We start from the raw sequence: 25413 nt of genomic DNA on the forward strand, positions 1-25413 counted from the left end.
GCTGGTTTTGTTGTGAACACCTGGCAAACCTGTTCAAGTGTGCCATATGCATCAGACATTCAGCCAGCGGCCTGTGGGCGTGACGTCTGAGGCTGAGACTATCCGACCTTTGACCTCTTTTAAAGTGAGATGTGGAGCAGCTGAAAGCAGCACCAGAGAACTGAGATACAGCTGGAGAAACAACAGATCTGAGTAATCTCTGTTCCTGTATGTTTAACATAGTAAATCTAAACTCTTCATGTTTTTCTTTACATAAGCAGATGTTGTACTGTTCAGCATTGAAGTAAGGTTTGTGAATCATGAGTAGTCCTTTTCACTTCTGCTGAATACTGATGATCTGCAAGTTTATTCACTCATGAACTAAAAGCCACAACTTTAAATTGAATTCAAGCGAGGTGCATTTTATTTTCTGTGAAGCAAATAAAATACAACTTGGATAAAGATGCATGTTTGGTCTGTGTTGATATGTAGTTCACTTGATTTTAATCAGTGACACGAGTGTCTCAGCAGCGCCCCGCTGTGGACGCGGCAGGATCTGTAACTACACCGAAGGGAGAACAAACACTTCCGCTCAGTTACCATGACACCAGCGGAGCGTCTTGTTGTGTTTCTGAGCAACAGGAGAAGCGATTTCATCGGAACAAACACGGCTCTAACACGGCTTATTCCCATCACTCTGTTTGCCTGCATTTCTCTATAAAGCACTCATGGATTCCGCGTCTCCACCTGTTCTGAGAACAGACGCAGATCTAAAGCTGAAAGTAGAAAACAGAAAGAAGAACGTGTTTGTAACGCAGTTAGAGGAGCACAGGTACAGATGCATGCATACTTCATTGTGTTTTTGCCATTGTAACCAAGTTATAAAGCTAATTCACTGCAGCGCCTTGTCTGTTAATGTTGTTTTTGACAGAGAGCAGAAGGATGAGCATATAAAGCACATCCCTGTAATAACTCAGGTGTGTATCAGAGCCACAGATACAGATACAGCACACATTCACACGGGGAATAACTTTACTCTGAAATCACTTTCACTCAGAAATAGCTCACACATAATTACAAACAAACGTTAAAGGATTAGTTCACTTTCAAATTAAAATTTCCTGATAATTTACTCACCCTCATGTCATCCAAGATGTTCATGTCGTTCTTTCTTCAGTCGAAAAGAAATTAAGGTTTTTGAGGAAAACATTGCAGGATTTTTCTCCTTATAGTGGACTTCACTGGACTCCAAACAGTTGAAGGTCAAAATTACAGTTTCAGTGCAGCTTCAAAGAGTTTTAAACGATACGAGGAATAAGGGTCTTATATAGAGAAACCATCGCTCATTTTCTAAAAAAAAAAAAAAATATTAAAAATTATATACATTTTAACCATAAATGCTCGTCTTGAACTAGTTCTCTTCTTCTTCTTCTCTATTTGAATTCCAGCAGTGTAGACACTGCTAAGTGTATTACTGCCCTCCACAGGTCAAAGTTTGAACTAACTGTTATATACTTGCACTAGCATATTGTATATGACAATTTAGTTCAAACTAGTTCAAAGCTAGTTCAAGATGAGCATTTATGGATAAAACTAAGAAAATGAGTGATGGTTTCTCTAGATAAGACCCTTATTCCTCGTCTGGGATCGTTTAAAGCCCTTTGAAGCTGCACTGAAACTGTAATTTTGACCTTCAACCGTTTGGAGGCCAGTGAAGTCCACTATATGGAGAAAAATCCTGGAATGTTTTCATCAAAAACCTTAATTTCTTTTCGACTGAAGAAAGAAGGACATGAACATCTTGGATGACATGAGGGTGAGTAAATTATCAGGAAATTTTAATTTGAAAGTGAACTAATCCTTTAAGTAACACATTGGCTTACACTGTATTTTAAGGTGTGTTACAGTGTAATTATACATGTAAGCAGTGAGTAATATTAATTAACTACATGCACTTACTATATGGTTAGGGTTAGTTGCTTGTAATTATGCGTACTTTACTGAAATTATTACAGTAATGTAAAATGTGACAACAACACTGTACAATATGTTATCATACATTGAAACATGACATTTTTAAGTAGAAAGACTAAAATAGTGTTTTCTTGTAAAACATACTCCAGTAATCTTAGTTTTATTTACAGTGTAGTGTGAAATGAATGTGCTAGTCCAGGGGTGTCCAAACAGAGTTCAGCTCATAGCCTCATCACACCTGCCTGGAAGTTTCTAGTCTGCCTATAAGAGCTTGTTTAGCTGGATCAGGTGTGCTTAATTGGGATTGAACTCTGCAGGACAGACTCCTCGAGACGGGCATGTGTGATGTGATTGATGTGATGTGATGCAGGGCTCCAGCGGGCTCCTCGAGACGGGTGTGAACACGCTGCAGTCCACACTGGTCCTGAAGAAGCGCGTGGAGGTGGACGAGCTGAACGCACAGCTGATGGACAAACGGCAGCAGGTTCACGACTGCATGAAGATCCTGCGGGAGAGACGAGCTCAGCTACAGCAGAGACAGACGGAGGTGAGCGGAGATCCGCCTCTGACAGCTCAGGGTTCCCCAAACTTCTTCACATGTTTAGGACAGTAGGGTTCAGCAGGCGTTTGAAATCACTGCAGTATAGAGTGCACTGGTGCTGCCCACTTGGTTCTGGAAGAATTTTTTTCCATTAAAGTTACAAGAAATTTTGCAATAAAATATCCAAAAACCACTAGGCCAGTGTTATATATTTTGTTCACATTGAGTACTCCAATATCCCAAATGTTTGCAACTATTTGTAAACTGTGAGAAAATTGCAATTTTACCCAAGGCTCCGGGACGTGTGAGGAGTCGCCTGTCAATTGCGTCATATGTTACCCTCGGTTTCCGGTTCGATTTTGTATAAACCATGGAAACACCAAAGACGTTTTAATATTTACATGTTTTAATAGACAAGGGAACAACTGATTTGATATATTTATAGACAGAAAACTAATTATTGTTATATAGCTCAACACGTTTAAATCTAATTTTCTTGATTTTTTGCGAGTACCATGCTTTACCATGCCTCAGAGAAAAACACTATTTTGTGAAGTAGCTAACATAGCATAATCAGATGCAGCTTTATTTTTAGTAACAGTAATACAGCATTTTCTCCATCATACAATACGTTTTTAAATTAATTGCATGCCATTTATCAACACAAGCCATCCAGTATTTAATATGATATTGTAAAATCGATCTATCTTACTGCAGTGTGTAACAGTGTCTCACAGCAGCCGCCGAGTGAACGCACAGAGTAACGTTATAACATCATTTTAACACACTCAAATGTATCTAATATGATAAACAGAGCTGTGTTACCTCATACTCATGACCGGAAAAGCGGAAGCAGTGCCGGCGACTGTGTAAGTTAATAAAAGTAAATAAAAGTTCTGCTGCTCGTGAGGCGTGTGTTGATCAATCGCTCCAGCTTCTCGTTCAGCTCCACAACACTCACTCCTGCTCTGCTTCACACTACAGTAACGTTAATAATCACATCCATGAACATGATTTCTTCCCTAGTCCTATCCCTATTCTTTTGCACTGTCCGTTGAGGTGTCCCAAGATTCCGCTCTCAAAATTGGCATCATCAAACTACGCCTTTGTTTTCAATAGGCTTCTAGCAACCTCTAGCGGACAAAATTTTTACATACTGCACCTTTAATTTCTCCCTTGGAGATTTAAAAATAGTCTTTGTTAAAGCGTTATAAGCCATGAACCAAACCAAGCAGCTACGAGGAGAATCAGCAACACAAACTTTGATTTGAAGCAAAATAGTAGGTCTGTTTGAAAACTGGACAAAAATACTGTGAACGGCTTTAGTGAGGGAAAGAACTACAATCCCATGAAGCATTGCATAATCAAATTAAAAACAATGGAGAAATATAAAACTGCCCATTGAAAAATGTTGATTATATAAAAACAATATATTTTAAGTTTATTGCAATATATTATATATAAAGTATACACACACACACACATTTTTAGTACTTTGAGGCCCCGTTTACACTAGTGCATTTTTGTTTTAAAATGCATAAATACGGTTACACCTGTCATTTACACTACTCTGGCATTTTCGACCCTCGAAAATTACTTTTGAAAATGCTGCAGACCCCATTTTAGTTTGAAAACGCCGGAGTTGCGTTTCAGTGTAAACGGACCAAAACAGAGACCATGATGGCATGGCTGCGCACGTTTCCTCTGTGTATCCCTTGACGACCGTGTAAAGAATAACATATATGGCACATTAGTGGATGAAACTGCTGTTCGATCATGTTTGTTTGAGAGTATGTCTCCTCACACAGACAAAACACAGGGCAGCAAAATTTGACAAATTTGTGGAGGAGAACGAGGTGAAACGTCGCCGTGCGCTGAAGAAATTCCAGATGGAGAAACAGCAGAATGAACTGAAGGAAAAGGAGAAAACTGAACTGTCCACACAACTCCAGGACTTACAGGCAAGGTAATATATAAAGACTTTACAGCCGTACAAGAACCAGAGCACACACAAAACCCTCATGAAGTGTTAATTCATCATCTGTTTTCTCTATTCAACAGGCGAATGTATTTAAAAGAGCGAGTGAACAAGTACAAGATATTTGAGGAGTTTCTGATGAAGACTCTTGATTTACTTCCAGACAGTAAGAACATTTGGACAGAAACAAGCTTTTATTTAGTTTATAGCCCCCTTTACACCAAGAACAATAACTATAACGATAAAGATATAGTTTTAAAAATCGTTCTAAATATAAAAGAATAGCCACACCACAACTATAACGATAACGAAACAGAGAAACGATATTATCAGAATCACTTTCAGAGTGATGTTATTCCACGATAAAAAGAGCTCAAGCATTTAAAGCTACAAACTGCAACACTTATAATAAACAGGATGCTAATATAGTTATCGTTCTTGGTGTGAACAGGCCTTTAGTCTCATCTTCCCTGTGCAGACTATCTAGGGTACAGGACGGACCTGGTGATGCCGATCATCAGACGCTACGAGACGCTGAGCATCAGCCGACAGGATCTCCTGCAGCAGTTAAACAGCTTGATGGACGAGCTGAAGACGAGCCAGAACCAGCTGGAAGCCCTCAAACACCAGCACAACACGTATAAACTGGTACAGTCAGAACATTACGGGCTCGTTACAGCGGCTCACTGGAGCCTTACACACGCGTGATGTAATGATGTGTTTTTGTCTTTGAGGCAGACGACCAACCAGGAGCTGTCCGAACGACAGATGCAGCTGGATCAGATGAATGAGAAGAACAAGCAGCTGGAAATGACGCTTCAGATGCACATGGCCCAGTCCAGAGACCAGGTCTGAACCCTCACAGCAAAACCTCTGTCTGAATACTAGAGCAGCGGCTCCCAACACTGGTCCTGGAGCCCAACGCTGTCCCTCTGGAGTCTTCATTAACGAGCTGATGAGTTTGATTAGGGACACGTGCTGGAGCTCCAGGACCACGATTAGAGCCGCTGCTCTAGAAGGTTGTGTGAAGGTTAAGGCAGATCCGTTTGCATGATGTTTGACATGCACACTGATAACTCACAAACATCAGCTTACTGGATTAACCCATCGTCCCGGTTTACACACAAACCAATGACACGGCAACACAAGTAAACCACATTTACTAGAATTTACTAATAATCAGGTTATTCCCTGGTAATGACGACAGAACCTAATCATTCGTGTATCTGACTCCATTTGTTATGCGAGATGTGATATTAAATAAGCAGTATTTTGTCTGAAATTAGCACATTTTTATCATTTTTGGGTGCAGAAAGAGTACATTTCCTACTGCCAGCTCTGTCTGGATGAGCTTCAATCCGCAGTAAAGACGCTTTCCTGTCACGCATCAAACTTCACTGAGCCACAGAACGCTGGTTAAAGGATTAGTTCACTTCAGAATTATAATTTCCTGATTTTTCTCCATATAGTGGACTTCACTGGGGTTCAACGGGTTGAAGGTCCAAATGTCAGTTTCAGTGCAGCTTCAAAGAGCTCTACATGATCCCAGACGAGGAATAAGAGTCTTATCTAGAGAAACCATCGGCCATTTTCTAAAAAAATAAAATAAAACATATATACTTTTTAACTACAAATGCTCATCTTGCACTGCTCTGTGATGAGCCACGCATTACGTAATTTCTTTGGAAAGGTCACGCCTAGTCTGCAGTAGGGAGAAAAACTCCACCTCATTTTCTCCTCTCTCCAGAAAGACATGAACATCTTGGATGACATGGGGGTGAGTAAATTATCAGGAAATTATAATTCTGAAGTGAACTAATCCTTTAATGTGTTTACATGAACGAGAAATCCAGCCTAGTCCGTCGGTTTATGCTGAAGCCCTTTATAAAGAAAAAAGGGTTAACGCATTTACATGATCACATGCACTCTTGGTTTATTAATCATAATGGGGTTAAGAAGATGCATGTAAATGTAATCAATGACTGTATATCCTGCAGAATGAAAACCTGCAGCAGTTAAATCTGTCAATCATCACATCACTTCATGAAGCAGGTTGTTCTGTGAAACTCGTGTTGCTGTCCTGATGCAGCCACGAGTCCTGCTCAAACTCATGAAAGACCCCATGCTAAACACGCTTGTGACCAATGAGAGGACAGTTTACTGACCTGTGTTAACACTAGTGTTCTCTTGTGAAAGCAAGAATGAATTCAGTTCATTGTCAGTAGTGCAGTGATGTATGAAGCACCGCTCACACAGACGTCCCTTTCACACCAATCAGCTTCTGTTGTTCAGCGCAGCAAATTCTCATTATTGACGTGAACATGAGAGAAATCTGCATGGTGAACATTTTCACCCTCATGTGAAACTCATGATGATCGTGTGGATTCTGATTGGAATGACTGGATTTCAAATCAAAATTTTACTGAGCAACAGTAAATGTGACTAGCCACTGTTAAAAGTTTGGTCCCGAGTTACGGATTCTGAAGAGTTTTAACATGTTTCAAGTTGCAGCTCGAGTCTGTATCCCATCGGTCTCGCTCCCACTTCAGTTTAACTACTGTCACATATAAGTGCAAGGAGGTGAAAGTGAATATAGAAATACAGTAAACTGAATTAAATGAGTTGTTTCCATGCTTCTAGCCATCTTAAGCAGGGCAGGTTTAGTCTGTTTGTATCGTTCATGTCTGTGATGGGTTGTTTTGTAGGTGGAGGAAGCAGGGAACATCCTGATAGCCGTGAGAAACCTTGGAGAGCAGTGTTACCTGAGCCACTACGGCCCTCTGGACAGCATGGACACGGTCACCATGATGGACATGATAAAGGTGCCGGTGCTTCAGTGACATTTAACCCACGGCACATAATCAGAAACTCAATCGCAAACATGTGTTTCTTTCTTCACATGCTTTCAAAGGAGTTTATTGTGGAGAAAGCAGACCTGGAGAGAAGAGCCACGAGACTCACAGACAACAGCGCTGCCACAGCCAAGAAAAACCTTTCCGGAAGAATCCAGCCAAAGAGCCGCAGCAGCAGATCCACTGCCAGGAAGACGCCGCAGTAGATCCATGCTGTCGCAACGAGAGCGTGTGTCTGAGTTCAGTACCAGCATTTGGGTTTAGATACGAATGACATTGCTTAACTTTTTCCCCATCATTGAATTTTCCAGCAATCAAGTTATACAGTAGGAGGCGCTATTATGCATCTTCTAGTACAAACTTTCCAGATCAAAACACAGGCGAAGAAGCAGAAACAAACGATAGATGCATTGCTGAAGCACATGTAAAATAACGTGATCATCAAACATTAAGCAGCATATAAATCAAAACTGCCTGACGTTACTCAATGAAATGAAGCATGAAGAGGAAACGACTGTGAAGCTTTGAGGTGTTGATGGACGTCTCCATCGGTTTGATCATCTCTGAATACCATCCAGACAAAGACTTTGACTAAAACTTGATTTTCTCAGCTTTTTGTTCAAAATGTTGCTTTTTATGAAGCTTACTCACATTCAAGTGTTGATAAAAAAGGCATGAAGTTAGAATAAAACATGGTTTTGTTTAAAAGCAGAGGCTCTGTTTTTTTATTGCACGTTCAGATATTAATACATCAAAATATTCTGGGGGTCATGAAACGTCTGTGAAAATGATAAAAAATGCTGTCAACTTTTTCAAAAATGTAAGCAGGGAAAGAGTTAACAGAGTCAACGTGAAACAGTTAAATGTTTCTGATGGTTCCTGCTGTTTGTGAACTTTGAAACTAAACTTTTGCTGAATAAATAAGAGACTGTTAGAGATGCTGTGCATTAAACTCAAAATGTGCATTAAAGAGATTATCAAATGATCCCATTCACGTTTTTATTATGCAACATAAACTGCTTTATCAGTAATTCATTGAAATCATTTCAGTAGTTATTGTGTGACGGTTCAGCTGAAACACTGCGTCATTATCGAGGATTAGTTTGACTAAATACTGAAGCACAAGTTTATGAGCCTCTTCAGCCTTTAACCGTCTCAGAACAAAGTCAATCATACGGGTTTGAAACGACATGAGAGTAAAACGTGTGAGGATGTTTTAAGTGAAACACTTCATCTATTAGAATGGATGTCTGGATAGGTGAAATGCCCAAAATGAGAAAATCTGATAGAATAAACAAAAAATAATTAAAATAGAGAAATATTAAGGGACATAAATGAACAATTCCCCTCAAAAGATCAATAAACTCCATCTATCCAATGATTTAAACTTTCTTTCCCTTTAAAACTGGTCTTACAGGTCAGGAAAGATCTTTAGTTCATTATTTATAAACACAATCAGTTCTGTTCACAATACATTTTTAACGGCAGTCATTTACAGATGAACGGATCAGGATCAGTCCACTGAGGTTAGAAACCACTAGACATAAAACACTGACGTTACATCCATAAAGACGCATTAAACGTGTGCCATAACAGACATGGTGTCGTCTCAGACCGTCACTGGAGCGCTGTGTTGTTCACTGCCTGCTTTCTGAAAGTGTTAAGATGTTTTAAATGTCCCATCCTTTGGTAACTGTCCATTTCCTCTTTCCTTACAAATGTACCAGCAGGACTCTGGTGTCACCGCTGCTGCGTGCCGGTCTGTCTGCCACGGCTCACGCTGGCCAGTGCCGTGTCCGCTGTGGAGATGGGCAGCTGAGGCAGGTGTAGTTTACCCATCTGTGTCGGGTACTTGGTCTTCATCTGGTTTCTGAAGACCGGCTGAGAGATCAGGTGCTTCAGCTGCTTCTTCAGGCCTTTCATCAGCCTCTGCTGCTCTCGGTCCTCATCCTCACCTTTACCACCTCCTGTAATGAACAAACCAAAGGTCACAGGGTGAAAGGTCACACTGTAAAAACTGCTCACGACACTTTAAAAGCCATAAAGCTCGTACCCATCAGCAGTTCATCGTCCACGTCGATCTCCATGGCCTCGGACGCTTGTCTGACCCAGGAGTTGTGCTGCTGCTCTCGGCTGTGGAAGAACTCCATCTTCTCGATCTTCCTGGCCAGATTCACTCGCTCCTGTTGGAGATAAACCAGCTTGTGAAGCCTTGCACTACAACACCACAAGTGCTCTAAGAACGCTAATGGACGAACTAGAGGTCACATGGGAATTAAAGTCAACATGAAACTAGGGCTGGACGATATGCCCAAAATTTATATCACGATATAATTCTTAATTTCAGTCGATACGATATAATTCCGATATCGATATGAACTATATAATAGCCTCAGAAAAACTGCCAAGAACGGCCACAACGTTTTTGTTGTTTCAACGTCAAGAAACAACAAAAACACATTGCTGGGGCAGGGACATTGTTGAGTGTTGATGACACTAGGGGTGCAATGGTTCAAATTGCTCATGGTTCGGTTCATATCACGGTTTTAGGGTCACGGTTTTGGTACAGTTCGGTACCGAACCGTACCGAAACCGTGACCCTAAAAATAAGACTACTGTCAAATAAAAAAAAAAGAAAATAAGAACAAACGATCAAACTACAAGCAAATAAGTACATCACAAATAAGTACAATAAAGCAAATATTCAAATAAAATAAACAGTGCTTTTCAGGTTTTTCAGGTATCTAACAGTAGTTTTCAGGTACAGAAAATGGATAAAGTAATCAAATATAAAATAACACTGCATATTATCTTTACTGTATAAAATAAATAAAGATGAATCATTATTGGAGTTACAAAAACTATTCAGTCAAGAGCAGTGAGTGATTTCTTTGTTATTTGTTGTTTGATTTAACATTAAAAACAGGCAGCAGGAATAGTTTTTTTCCCTTTAAGACATGCACGATCCAGTACATATACTGTTACACATGTGCCTTTCTTTCTCGACTAATATACGTTCACTTAAGACATAACCGACTATGTTTGCTAGGATACTCGCCAAGACGGGCATGTTGACTTAATTTTTGTATGAATTTGTCCGCCGAAGCGCAAGACTTGAAAGAGAAGTCAGTATTTGCGCGCTGTCTGAAATAAGCGTGTGCGCTTCTTCTCACAGCGCGTGCGAGTTCTCTTTCGCGTCTTGTTCTTGAAGGTTTAAATCAGCAAAGCTTAAATGAGTTTAGTTTAAACAGATAGCATCGTGTGCTGTTCAGGTCTCACCTGCGCTCGCGCGCTATCAACACCCGGGTGATGACGGCGTAAATGACTGGACATTAGAGCAGAGAGCACTAGCTGTTAACAGTTTACAAAGAGTGACTGTTTTGTCCACGCTTTTTGATTATCGTTGTTGTAACGTTTTGCGCATCCATCGACTGAAACATACATTATCTGAACTCTGTCTGTTTTCCATGTTGCTATTTTAAACAAACCATATTAATGCTGAGCACTGGCTGATGGCTGAGTGTCTCTGTGGTGTACGTCATCACGCCAATGGCCAATCGCGTTCTGCTCTTTCTAACGGCTGCGCCTCAAGTCAGTGAGAAATGTTGTAATGTATATATCGAAATACCGGAAATGTGTTTAAAAATCATATCACCGTTATCGAAAAAAATTATATCGCGATATATATTGATATTGAATTATTGTCCAGCCCTACATGAAACAGAAATTTTAATCTTTTTCCTCCATATTGTTCTGTATATCTAAGGATAACGGCTTTTGGAACAAGAACAAATGTAGGGCGGGGCTTGATTTTGTCCATGGGGAATTGATTGGATGGTGGTGGTTTGCTATTGGTGGATCTCACGTGAGTGACAATGCCCTCGTCATCAGAGAAGAGAAGAGAAGAGAAGAGAAGAGAAGAGAAGAGAAGAGAAGAGATTCTGATTCAAGATTACGAGGAACATGAATTTCAGCAATACTCCATAAAAAAAAAAAAAATTTTAAAAAGTCACTTTTGATCTCATGGTGACTAAGAATTAAAATGCAAAATACTAGATTGCCATTGTTAATTATTGTGAAACGGTGCTATTGGACTTCAGATATGCAACTTAGTCAGCATGAAATGAAAATGAATAATTCATATTTATTATGGAATATTGCATTTGTTTCTACATGATTTATCGGTGCACAACATTGTTGTTTAAAATTCATGTTCCTCGTAATCTTGAATCAGAATATCTTCCTCTCCCTTTTGCAGCATCTCTTCTCTTCTCTGATGATGAGGGCGGGGCAACCTGTCACTCACATAAGATCCACCAATAGCAAACCACAACCATCCAATCAATTCCCCACAGACAAAAATCAAGCCCCGCCCCACATTTGTTCTTGTTCCAGAAGCAGGCAAATGGGAACAAAGATGATATTTGGTACAATGGCGGATGCAGAAAGTGGAAGACAGGTGGGCCTCTAAAAGTGTGGGTAGGCTGGAATAATTCGCATCACTCCATGTTTTCCAACCGGCTTAATTTAGAAGAAGAAGAAAAGAAAAGGGGGTCTCTTCTCAAGCCCCCGCACAAGCTGTGTTTGTGATGTTGAGTTGGGAGAGGCGTGACGTGTGAAAGGGCCGTTTGGAAGGTTGCTTTATTTTTTAAATTCTGCTAGCCTAGGTGCCACTAGTGTCGCAGAAACAACATACTTCAACTTTAAGCACTAAAGCACCGGCTCTAATTGCGCAGTGCATTCAAATGTGAGCGGCAGCCATGTGAAAAAATGAAAAGAAAAATAAAACAAGAAAGGGAGGTGCAGGCGCGATTACTTGCAATTTTACCTGACAAAAGCAGTAACAACTTAAAATACTCCGTCATTTTTGGTCAGAGATAAGAGTAATGCATCATTTGAAAGGTCTACTTTTATTTCTGTAAACTCCCAATAACAACAAAATGTTGTGCTTTTGTAAAATAATGAAAACAAACATGATGCGCTTTCTGCAGTTTCTGTGCACTTGAATGAGTCATAAAAAATGAACCGAAACTCAATGTACACTTGCCTCAGACATGAGAAATATATCTACAGAAAGCTTGAAATATCTACTTTTAAATGAAATTAAAATTGAAAAATACTCTCTGCTTGTGTAATCTGTGTGAAAGGTGCATTTCTCTGAATAGGCACGTCCACTATACTGTGGAGTCCGCATCATCACCATCTTTGCAGCAAACACTGTCTCAGAAAACACTAGTTTATTAATAAACAATTAAAATGTCTCCTTGCTAATTTTTCATATCATTATCATTACATAATGCGTGTGCTTGAGCGTGGAAAAGGCTATATTACGCCTACATATATATATATTAAATGCTCGTTATGGTTTAATATTCTCCTCAGTATATAATTAAGTAATTACATAAATGTAAATGTGTGATTAATTGACTAATGGCTTAAATGAATGACTAACAGTCGACTAGGAAAATCTTTAGTCGGGGGCAGCCCTATGTATGTCCCTGGATCAGACAGGGTGGCCAAGCTGTCAATCTGGGGTACGTTTCTCAAAAGCATCGTTATCCAACTAACACCGCAAGTTCCGTCGTTACTTACATAGTTCAACGATTTGGTGTTTCTCGAAACCATAGTTCAAATGAACATTGCATCGTAAACTTGTGTGGTTGGAGCGACAGCTCGAGCTGTGGTTAGAAGCATAGTGTCCTGTTTTTATGACATGTGGACCTAATAAATCATTATCTTGAGCAAAATAAGCAAGATGACATTAAGTACAATGTTTTGTTTAGAATATATACAAATATTTATATATTTTAGTTTGTCAAGATATTTTAAGCATAGTTTTTGAAGAGTGCACATGTGCGTACGTGCTCTAGAACGTCAGTACAAGCATTTGACTTAATCTGGAAATAAAGCAAAATAACTGAGGAAAATGAGAATTAGTCCTCAGATGCCAGGTCAGTAATTTATAGTAAAATTTATTAGCATTAATTTGACATACAAACAGATTCATTTAAAGATGTTATTACTCCACCACCTGCGTGACGTCATTCACCAACATGGCTGAATGACAAGTTTGCGACAATACGGTTTCGGGAAACAGTCGTGACGAGCTAGTTGATTTGTACAACGATGCATCATATTATGGTAGTGAAGCAGCGAGTTACATCATTGTACAGGAAACCACCCCTGGGTGTGGCCCGGGCCCATCCTTAGATCCGCCCCTGATTTGGTATAATCTCATTCTGCAGACATTTGGCCTGCTCTAGTTTACTTCATTGCAAAAACACCCTGAAGACAAACATGTGTCAAAGCAAGTGTACAATGAGATGTTTTAATTGAGACTCTATTTGCTCCCATGTTGACCTCACACGTGTTGCTTTTGTGCATGAGTGCGTGTGTGTAATAACTGCGGCCCAGCGTACTTTAATGGCAGCCATGCACTTCTCCTGCACTGGAAACACGGGCAGATCTTCACTCTTGTCCAGGGTTCTGCAGATCTTCTTGTAGTTCATCAGGTCATCAGGGCCGATCAGGAGCAGACTGAGACCCTCTTTAGTGGCTCGGGCCGTCCGGCCGCTGCGGTGGACGTACGTCTCAGACGTGCGAGGAACCTAAAGGGGTGACAGGAAGATTACGAGATGCTCTGTGATATCAGAGCTCCACAGACGTTGACTGCTCCGTACCTGATAGTGAATCACATGCTGAACGTTGGGAATGTCCAGCCCTCGAGCGGCGACGTCAGTGGTGAGCAGGACACAACTGAGAGAGGAGAAAGAGTCAGTCACACACCCAAATACAAGAGCTGAATCCCAAATGACACACTGTGCACTCAACCATCTAGTGTATGAGGTGTAGAGGTTATTTTGTTATATTAAAGGGATAGTTCAGCCAAAAATGAAAATGTTGTCATCATTTGCTCACCCTCATGTTGTTCCAAACCTGTATGAGTTTCTTTCTTCTGCTGAACACGAAGGAAGATATTTTGAAGAATGTCAGTAACCAAACAGTTGATGGACCCCACTTGACTTCCATAGTATTTTTTTTTCCTACATTGAAGTCAAAGGCTACCGTCAGCTGACTGGTTACCAACATTCTTCAAAATATCTATCATCTTTTGTTCTCAACAGAAGAAAGAAACTCATACAGGTTTGTAACAATTTGAGGGTAAATGACAGAATTTAGATTTTTGGGTGAACTGTCCCTTTAAGAGTGGTGATTCTGGGCTAAAAACCAAACATTTAGGATGCACTTAGAAATGAAAATGACTTTTTGTTTTTAAAAATATTTAAAAATAGCTTTTTGTAAAATTGTATTTATATTAGACATTAATCAATTTCATGAATTTTAGTGATGCACCAAAATTATTTTTAACTGAAACCTAAATTAAAATTTTGATTTGGTCAAAAACCAAAACAGAAAAGGGAAAAAAAAGTTTATTTAATAATTAATTATTCAAACGTATTTAATAATTAACACTTTAATAAAAAAAAAAAAGGTTGTACAAACATTTAAATTGCAAATGAGGTAGTTTTATATCAACCTTCTAATACTTTTCTCCAATCTGTGGTTGAAATATAAACATTTAAACAGTGGCCGTCATAAACTCTTGTTTTCATGACAGATTTATTTACAAATTTATTAAATACTGCAGAAAAGGTAGAGTACAAATATAATGTATATGTAATATACTGCTTATTCAACAAATCACTCCTCTCTACAGTTATTTTTCTAGCTGACTATCGAGTTTGAATGTCTTCTGAGGTAAATGTAATGTTATGTGACAAGCCGTTTTATTGACATTTTTCTGCGGTTGAAACACTGATGGATCACGAGACATGATTCATTTCAGTAAGTTGTTCTGTATCTTTCAACATTTCTTCTGATGTTCATTCATGTTTATTTGCTGCTGTAACTAGTAGTACAAAAGAGACGATCGGTTCAACTGAGCCACCACAGTGATCTGTCAGCACACATTAAACAGACACAAAAACACATTTATTGACTGAATTTAGTGATGACGAAACTGAATTTAGAAACTGACAGAATTTGACCGTTTTGATAATTTGTTTTAAATCAAAGGTATGAAATCACAAATATTGAGATAATTGGATGGCAGGCGCTACAAATAATACTTAGTGATGTTTTGTTTTTGAAAAACAGCACAGACTAAAAGATAGACTCTTGGGTTTAAGAATCAATATCAGTACCAATTAAAATCGAGACATCGCTATTGTTAACAGCATTAACCATTTCGGCCAAAACCGAAAATTGCTGTTTTGGCCAAAAACGCTGAATATCTAAAACATCAGTGCATCATCTGTGTATTTAAAGTGCAGTATTTCTTGTTGGGATGAACACTGTTAACACTCCAGAACGGCAGTAAACAGTGCACAAGCAGGTTAAGTGGGACACTGGGTCGTTTCTCTCACCTGTCCTTCTCTGCGAAGCGCTCCAGGTTCTTCAGCCGCTGTTTCTGGTGCATGTTCGCATGCAGAGGCAAAGGACTGCAGTCCAGGATCTGCAGAAGAGCGTTTAGCCTCTTGATGCAGTCGATGCTGTTGGCGAACACCATGCTGCGGCCCGGATACTGCAGCAGGAAGTAGTACAGGAACAGGTCCTTGTCCTCCTTGGTGCAGTTGATCCGGGTCTCCGTCAGCGTCTCCACCGTGGCTTCCTTGCGTGTCAGGTCGATGACTTTGGGTTTGTCTTTAATGCCCACCTTCTCCATCAGGAGCTGCAGTTTGCTGCGCTGCTCTATCTTCGTGCGCTTCTTCTGCTGTATGCGCAGCGGCAGGCTGTGCACCATGGTCAGCGTGGCCGAGAACACGAACGTCTGCCGCTTGGGGTTGAACTGGGACGTGTTGAGCATCTCAAGCAGATTCTCCAGCTCTGCAAAGTGGCCCTTCTCCACCATGCGGTCGGCCTCGTCGATCACCAGACACCTGATGATGATGATGAAGGCAACAACAGCTCAGCAATACATCAAATATAAGCCATATTATCTTTGCTGACCTTATAAAATACTGTGAATGTCACATTAATGATAAAAGTTTCACTTATGAAGACAGTAAGCCAATCTCACGAGCAGAAGAGCATCAAAGGTTTCTATTTACAATGCGTTTAGCAGGATTGTAACCAATCACAGACATGTCTGTTGAGACCAAACAGAGGTGTTTAAATTCTTCAGATTACTCAAAACACTGGAGTTTTTGTACATCACACTCAATGATTCAGTTCTACATGCTCAAAATCATTTCTAATAACAATTATAACAATAACAATATGTAAACGATGTAAATAAGAGGTTCATTGAGCAGTATAGACAACTTCACTGATGATAAGCGGTGTTTTGGCAAGAGTGTGAACTCAAGCTGAAGTGATTGACAGCTTACTGCTTGCTTTGTTTAGAATGGTTTTATTTCTCATGCTGCTCGATACACACTGCCAAGTCTCTGGATTGACAATCTTATTTAATTGAGGGATTAAATCTGTAAATGTGATGACTGACATCTAGAGCAATAATAGTGATATATACATTGAATCTTGTCCAAATGTGTAGTAATATATTGATATCTGTCTGTTAGTACCGCAGCTGTCGCAGGTTCTGCAGGTGAGCTTGTTTCTCTTTAATCATCTCCCACAAGCGTCCCGGTGTGGCGATGACGATCTCGGGCCGCCGCATCAACATCCGCTGCTGCTTCTGCGTCGCCATCCCACCAACCACGATCGCCGTCTTAATACCTGCTCCACATCAAATCACATTATCACATCACATCTCATCATAACATTCCAACATCACATCATCCCATCCCAACCATCATCACATCACCTCATCACACCACATCCAGTGGTTCGCATAGACTTTACTTGGACGGCCGCCCAGGTATATTAACGGCCGCCCAAGTATATTTAGAGACACATTTTTGCTTTTACTATTTTTATTATCTTATACTTTTGTATCCGTCTGAGATAATGAAACCATCCACGATCACATAACTAGTGGAAAATCTCCCCTCGCCCTATGCATTTCGGACCTGTTCGTTTTGTTCACGTGAGAACTGTCTATTTAGTCCTGCTGACATTCCCACGTGCGCTGCTGCTGCAGACAGAGACGAGGTGGATATTTCACAAAGACAGGGCTCTAATGTCATAAAAAGTCTTCAATACATTAAATGGTACAACAAACGTCTTTTAAAAATGAAGACTTCTTATATTTTGAGGATGGAAAAACATAAATTGCGATACAGTCCACTGATTATTGAACTTCTTTTAAATATGTCTTTACTACCTTTCTGGCCATCTGAAAGTGTTAATTATCTTGCTGTCAATGCAGACCTTACATCGGATTTCATCAAAAATATCTTAATTTGTGTTCTGAAGATGAACGAAGGTATTACGGGTGTGGAACGAGAGTAATTAATGACAGAATTTCATTTTTGGGTGAACTAAAATATGTAATGATAACATATGTAATTAAAGTTAATTTCAATTAAAAAAAAATAATAATAAATAAAAAAAATCACATAAGTTGTTTGTCACATGTAGTAGACCATTTTTGTGCCGTGGATAGGGGGAGGATTTTCCACCTGGGCTACCACGGCAAGTATATTTCAAACCTGTGGGAAGCACTGACATCCCATGCCCACATCATCCCATCCCATCCCATCACCACACCATCACCATATCCCATTACATCACCACATCACATCACATCCAATCCAATCCATCACATCACCTCCCACCCCTACATCATCACATCCCATCCATCATCACATCGCAGCCCATCCCACCCCAGACACTTTCACCCAAAGCTTGCAAGGTAATTCTGACATTATAGCTGCTTTTATTGCAAATGCTGTGGATATTTCAGCAGTTTGCTTCATACGTTCAGTTTAACAGAATTAGGTTAAAGAGGATTACCTTTATCATTCAACTGAACCGTACAGATGCTTTTTGGACACTTTCATTATGTTCATGCTCCTTTAATGCACATCTTCGACTGAATGAGTTTTCTAGCATATAAATATATATAAATGAAGCCTCACTGACCTGTGAAGCGAGCCACGGCATCGATGTGGTGTTTGACCTGAACGGCCAGCTCTCTGGTGGGGGTCAGGATCAGGCCGAGCAGCGGCTGCTTCTGCGGTTCATTTTCTGCACAGGCATCCGGTCCAGCTTCATCAGGAGGGTTACAGTCCTCTCCCCCTCCATCCTGTGGTTCATCATCGTCACCTTCAGCGTCCCGCGGCTCATCATCCTCTCCATCATCATCCTCTCCGCCTCCATCCCGCGGCTCATCATGCTCTCCGTCATCATCCCGCGGCTCATCGCTCGTCTCTTGCGCAGGACTCGTGTCCTTCGGCAGGTACAGACTCTCCACACGTGGCTCTGCGTCATCAGGGCTCCTGAGTTCATCTGTCAGCTTGTGACTCGACGCTTCCTTCCATTCCAGAATCATGTGGATCATTGGAATACCGAAACACAGGGTCTTCCCGCTGCCTGCAGTCAGTAAGGACATGAGCTGAGAATCAATGACTGTGAACGACATGATGAACTGCTACGGTCTGCGACACGTGTGTGTGGTTGCCATGTTGTAGCGAGGGTTACAGCAGGTCACATGATATGAGAAATGATTTGTCACAAACACTCAACACTGATGTAGCATAATTAGGTCATTGACAAATAAAGCTTCAAAAAGCATGTTTAAAAATCTTTTCAAAAGTGATGTAATGCATATTTTGAGCCATGAACAAGGTTTAAAGTTTCAGTTGTTAAATAAAATTTTAAACTGTCAGGCAGTAGCTGCAGTACAAACAAATAGTTATTACAACAGTTATTGTACCACCTGACATGGAAAGTGTACCAACCTACCCATACTTGATTAGCAGTTTTTACCAGTATTTGAGAGAGATCTACAAACCTTTTCACTCTGCCACAAGTATCATTTGGGGTCCTCTAGATGATGCATTATCATGTTCACTGTTATTACCTTGTCAGCTCATAATAAAAGAGTCATGTTAGCAGATGAGCCACCCTGACATTTGAGAATATACAAACTGGACAAATGGTTTTTTTTTTTTTTTTCAATTATCTCAACAGCTTTAAAACTACTGATATTTATAAAATGTGTTTATATGAAAGGTTTCAAACCTAAAATGACACCATAGTATTTAGTTTTTAATTTCTTTACGGGTGTGGAACGACATGATGTTGAGTAATTAATGACATTATTTTCATTTTTGGGTGAACTAACCCTTTAAATAGTTCTCATCTGTTCATTTGTTCGGACAGTTGCACCACCTGACATTTTGGGAGTTTAAGATAACAAAACATAAAATACTATGTATTATTTAAATGTACTAAAAACTAATTCAAACTAAATAGGTTTAATAGTATAAAGTGATATATGTCCTGAATTTATCAGATTATTTTTAAAGGAAATAATGCACTTGGACACAAAAACATGCACGTCATGTCACTGACCCAATTATGAGATATTTGACTTATTTCCTAATTATGCAATAAAATGTCAAAATTATGGTGACATTTTATGTCAATTTTGACTTTTTATGTCATAATTAAGCTTTGCCAAGGCATGATTTTTTCCTGGTGTGACAGGATCAGGATCAGGATGTGTACTCACCGGTCTCGGCCGCTCCCAGCACGTCCAGTCGGTCTCTGATGGCCGGCGGGAGCGCCAGTGCCTGGATCGGAGTCGGCGCTGAGAACCCAAGTTCACTGAGAGCTTTTAAAACCGGCGCAGGTACGAACAGGTCCTTCCACGCCGACACGTCTGTTCCCGAACCCTCCGGATCCACGACAGGCTGCACTGCTCCAGTTCCGGCTCTTCTTCTTAGACTCAGCCGGAGCGTCTGCCTTGCCTGCAAGTGTCGTCTTCTTCTGCTGCTGCTTCTTCTTCTTCTTCTTCTTGGATATTTTTTGTTGTGTTTCTGGAGTCACGTCAGAAGACTCGTCCTGTGAGATCTGATCCTCCAAACCACTGTCTTCCACAGTTTCATCCTGGGATTCCTCATCTCGTTTGTTCTTCTTCTGCCTCTTGTTCTTCTTTTCATCAGGTATTTCTTCAGCGTCAGACTGCAGCTCCTCTTCAGCTTCTATCTCGCTGGCTTTTCTCTTCTTTTTCTTCTTCTTCTTGTCTTTCCGTGATGTTTCCCCCACAGCGACGGCCCTTTCAGGGCTCCACCAGGGAATAATCGGTCAGTTCCTCGAAACACACTAGGCCGTCGAGACCCTCTTCCGAGAACAGACCGGGATCCATATTCACCGCCTTCCACTCACCTCTCACCACGATCCCTCTCTTGGAGGAGATCAGGCGCCCACGAGACTTCTTCACCTTCATCTTCTGCTGGAGAGAGAGAGATGGAGACAGAAAGGACAGTAATGTAACACGGTACAGTCACGGTAATACCACAGTACCGCCATATGTGTGCATCCGTAGATTTTGTCGAAGTATCTTTATATTTACATGGTAATAAAAAGAGTTACGCAAAAACAACAAGGCATTATCATAACAAGGCATTATCATAAAATGTTCCACATCATTTTAAGGTGTTCTTGTTACAGTGTTGAAGTACTGAATAATGATTAATGACTTGTAGGCTACTTACAATAGGGTTAGGATTAAGATTAGGGTTAGTTACAGGTAATTAATGTATAGCATGCCAATTACTATAGAAACTACATGTAACGTGTAACAAGGAGACTGTAAAATAAAGTATTATTCATTTAAGCGCTGAGTAATATTAATAAACAACATACTTACAGAGTTAGGGTTATCGCAATAGTTGCTAGTAATTATGCATAATTTATTGTTATTACTATAGTAAGTTCACGTAAAATATATAACAAGGACACTGTAAAAAAGCGTTAAAAAGCTATGCAGAAAACAAGGTAATATCATTGTATTTGTTCTTGTAGCGCATTAAGTGTCACTGAATGTTTTCTGACAATCTTCGACTTCGGCGATCTACAACACGCACAATAGCGTTCACTTCGACACAAACTATTACATTAGACAAACATTCTCTGATAAAATGCGATTCGAATATTTTACAACATTCGTTTTACAGGTAAACAGGTAAATCTTACATGTATTTGTCTGTGTTTTGTTACGCATCCACTGCTCACACACATGCACAGCACGAGGGCGCCGCCATGATGGAGATGACGTCAGCGCGAAACCGCCAATCAGCGAGACTCTCGTCAGCGCGCGTAGGAAGAACCTCAACAAAGTGAATAAAATAAATTTTATATATAATTAATTACATGTATACATGTAAGATTTACCTGTTTACCTTTAAAACGAATATATATATATATATACATGCAAATGCAACAAAAACTCACGCATAAAAATTTTACTTTTACAAACACATTGCAGATGTTTTATTAAAAGTAAAGTCTATCCAAACTGAGCATCCAATACCATTAAATATTAATTGTCTGTGTAATATGTGTTCTTTTATGAAGTTTTAGCTCAGCTAAACAGGCCAAATAACTATCATTTATTTTAATTATGCAAATGCCATTAAAGCGTCTGTACATGTAATAAAAAAAACGATCAGAGATCAGGTCAAACCAACCACTGATCTAAATGACATTTATATAAATCATTAGGTAAAACCAGACATATAAAGATCACCTCCAGCTCTGCTTCACGTGTCTTTATGTTGTGAAGGAAAGACTATATTGAAAGGGACTAAAATCTGCACTGAATTTTATCAAGTAAACATAAGAATAACTTTGATATTGTTACTGGACTGAAGCAGCTCAGGTTTATTTGATTATCCATCTTTTTTTTTTTTTTTTTAGAAAAATCATGATGATCATCAGGGTTTTGAGGAAGGTTTATTTGTTAATTTCTCAATCATCATTGTATTGCATTGCATTATAAATTTTAAAACTACTACATACTTTTCTGAGGTAAATGTGATATTATGTAACATTGCTCTCAATCTGTTTTATTGTCCTCTTTATTGATTGATCATGCACATTCATTTCAGTAAGTTGTTCTGTATCTTCTCATGTCCATTGTTCTCATGTTCTCATGTGCTGTAACTGGTAAAGAGGAACTGATAGGAAGAGACATGCTGATAGAAATAATGGAACCATACAAAAAAAAAAAAAAAAAAAAAAAATGATCAAACTGCACATGCTGTTCCTCCTGTGTGGATTGACTCATTAACAAAAAAAGTTGTTAGTTCTCTCGGCTTTAAATATTAAGTTGATTATACTAATCGATCGAAAATTTCACTTTATCCTCTTGTTTGAGTTATCACAAACTTTTTAAAATCTTAAATAGTTTAATATACTATAAAAACAGAGTTTCCCAAACCAAATGTTTACAGTGTTTTAATGAATTGTTTCCTGGCCATCATTTTTCAGAAAGCCCCACAACTGAGGTAAAAAAAACTTTTCATGTTTGCAATAACTCTTGCAATAATTCGATATAATGCATGGTCTTCTCTTCACACAAAACTTTATATCAGAACAGGATTGCTCTATGTTATTTTGATTGTGGATTTTAGAGAGAAAAAACTGTCCCACAAAGGTTATTTCGGCGAGTGCTGTATATTGGTTTCAATTCTGTTCAAACGTTGTCTTGTGAAAAACCTCACACTGTTGTTTGCTGATACTGTCTGTCCAGGACACAAAAACTGGAGTTTGTTTTGTCTTTTTGCCTTGTCTCACTTTGGGCATGACGGTTGATTGTTAACCACCACTAACTATTTAACGCTGCAGTCCGCGATTTTTTGAAACCTGCAATTGCAGTCATATGCGGAACAGATATCTGTACGTGCGTTGTGCCTCGGCACAGCTCGTCAGCGCGGATGAATCTAATGCTTGCTGTCAGTCACCGCACCAGCTTTAAGTACTCAAACACTCCACCTACAAATCTGATACATTGTTAAAAAAAAAAAAAAAAAAAAATGCTGTAAAATTTACAGTAACTTATTGGCAATTTTGGTCTCCAGCAAGCCTGTAAATTAACAAGAGTACTGTAATACAGCTCAACTTGAAAAACTGCAAATCAAGAGCTGCTGTGAATTTACATGTAAAATTTTAGTCCGATGATGATGAAAATGATGAAGAGTTTCAATGACAAAAGGATTTATTAAACAAACAAAACTCAGATTAGTGTTTTTACTGAATACTTGAACAAATAAACTTTGTACAAATAAAGAGCAATAAATAGAATAGTATTATTATTGTGAATAATAATAATAATAATCTTCATTGTTCTTTAGTGTTTGATTCGAGGTTTTATAACATTATGTCTAAGGGGAAGTTTTAATGCAAGTTTTGTTACATAAAACTTTCCCCTGAAGAAATGTTGTTCTTTGAACCACACGTGATCATAAACTTCACCCTCTTCCAACACTTAAAGAGATTGGAAGAGATTGACTTATTATTTCTCTTTTTTTCTTTTTTTTTTTTTTTTTTTTATTAATGCCATAAACCAACAATACAGATATATTCTTTCAAAGTAAAAATGCACAGCAACTAAAATAAAATGAAATAACAACAATGCCAGAGGACAAGAACAAAATTATAACAAACAAAAGGAAAAGGGTGCTACTTTATACATCATATCTGCTTACAATGTAATAAGCTTGAATTGCCTTTTTACTTTTACAATTACACAAAACAGAATAATAAAGCTTGAAATCATTTTTAAGCAAATAAATAAAAAAATGTCTTGGAGTCAGACCAAGGAGGCTTCGTGAAACCCTGAAGCAGTTGAAGCAAATGTGCCGTAAAGGCAGGAACACACCAAGCCGACGCCGACGAACTAGTGGCGAAAGCAGACTGTGGGGTTGGCTCATGTCGGCAGCGTCTGTGTCCAAAGTTGCCCTGCCACACCAAATCGACGCTAAACAGCCGACAGCCAAGTAGCACGTCACGCCTGTTTCACACATAATCCGTCTGCAGTGCGTATGCGTTGCGTATTTTTTTACGCACCCATGTTAACGGATTAGAGCGTTCACACTGCACGCGGTTGCGGTCCGTCATTGCGTTCCAGGAGCGGTGCGTCTGCAGCAGTGCAGCGATCGTTTACGTACCGAGTGTGGGCAAAATGAACATGGATTGACCTGAAATTGTAAAAAAAAAAGGAATTTATGCACATTTAAACTACTTTGTACATTTAGTACATTACATAAAGATTTTTTTTTTTTTTTTAAGATTTAACGCCATGCCAGCAACAAGCTATATTCATGCCAAAAGGAAACATTTCAATTTCACAGTTCAGTTGTATCATTTCAAAACAATTATTTTATTTTAAAAAAATGAACAGTGTTTACTTGCATAATGCGATCAAGATATGTTTTTCCCCATCGTTGGAGGGAAACTCGCATCCCAGCAGGCAATGACGTGACAGGCGGACCTAAACCAACCTATTCGAAAACAAGGTGACATGGACAGGGCCGGATTAACATAAGGGCTAGGTGGGGCTGAAGCCCCAGGGCCCGCGGGTAGAGGGGGCCCGTGATTGGCTGGAGGAAATGAGATTGACAAGTCATAGGTGGTTGATTTGTGTATAATAAAATAACAAGAAAAAATGATTGGAAAATGTGCCTGACTGATAAATCACCGTCCAATCAAAATCACTTTACAATTCGCGCCATGACATCGGGAAACGCCTCTTTGTTATGCTATTGCATGTAGACTAGAAAATGGGAAGTTGGCCTTTATTGCTTGTTCAGCCTCGCTGGTGTTCAAAATGATAAACAAAAGTGATAGTGGTGCGCAAAAAAGGAAAAATAAGCTTGAAAGGGAAAAAAGGGATGCTAATCTTACAGCAAAAATTCCAAAACTAACTAACTACTTCGCTTCACATAAAACATCCAAGCCAGCGGAAGACCCCGCGTGCAGCGGCAGCTCACAATTATCTTCACCCACCGACACCGTCGCCGATCTGCGTGCTTTACACGTTGAAGAAGGTGAGATAGCAGCTGCAGCAAGTTATTATTCTTATAACGAGTTAAGCCCTATTCGGATGGTAATTGTTTCTCATGAAAACATAAGGTGTTTTCAACATTTACAGGGACGAGTCGATTGATTTTATTGCC

At 39.5% G+C, this 25413-nt stretch overlaps 2 protein-coding genes across 2 annotated transcripts; one reads left to right on the forward strand and one right to left on the reverse strand.

Annotated features, from left to right (window-relative positions):
- Positions 1-569: 569 nt before the first annotated feature.
- si:ch1073-416d2.4 (coiled-coil domain-containing protein 42 homolog) lies at positions 570-8309 on the forward strand. The gene is made up of 9 exons (XM_048190227.1): positions 570-811; positions 911-956; positions 2324-2500; positions 4303-4460; positions 4556-4638; positions 4951-5120; positions 5211-5321; positions 7178-7294; positions 7384-8309. Exons 1-9 carry the CDS (start codon positions 708-710, stop codon positions 7528-7530), a joined length of 1113 nt encoding a protein of 370 aa, XP_048046184.1. The 5' UTR covers positions 570-707; the 3' UTR covers positions 7531-8309.
- ddx24 (DEAD (Asp-Glu-Ala-Asp) box helicase 24) lies at positions 8021-20687 on the reverse strand. The gene is given in 10 exon segments (XM_048190190.1): positions 8021-9291; positions 9378-9507; positions 13744-13932; positions 14005-14080; positions 15751-16263; positions 16909-17062; positions 18371-18820; positions 19965-20127; positions 20129-20518; positions 20520-20687. Coding segments are annotated over 10 exon segments (2454 nt in total). The 5' UTR covers positions 20682-20687; the 3' UTR covers positions 8021-9064.
- Between the last annotated feature and the right edge of the window lie 4726 nt (positions 20688-25413).

The sequence above is a fragment of the Megalobrama amblycephala genome, linkage group LG5 (assembly GCF_018812025.1).
Source record: "Megalobrama amblycephala isolate DHTTF-2021 linkage group LG5, ASM1881202v1, whole genome shotgun sequence".
NCBI classification, from domain to species: Eukaryota; Metazoa; Chordata; class Actinopteri; order Cypriniformes; family Xenocyprididae; genus Megalobrama; species Megalobrama amblycephala.

Bases quoted from the DNA above. Each gene is read 5' to 3' on its own strand.
- si:ch1073-416d2.4 (XM_048190227.1), top strand. From the start codon at position 708: ATGGATTCCGCGTCTCCACCTGTTCTGAGAACAGACGCAGATCTAAAG. The intron at 4,639-4,950 runs GTAAGAACATTT...TTCCCTGTGCAG, and splicing joins TCTTGATTTACTTCCAGACA to ACTATCTAGGGTACAGGACG. The intron at 7,295-7,383 runs GTGCCGGTGCTT...ATGCTTTCAAAG, and splicing joins CCATGATGGACATGATAAAG to GAGTTTATTGTGGAGAAAGC.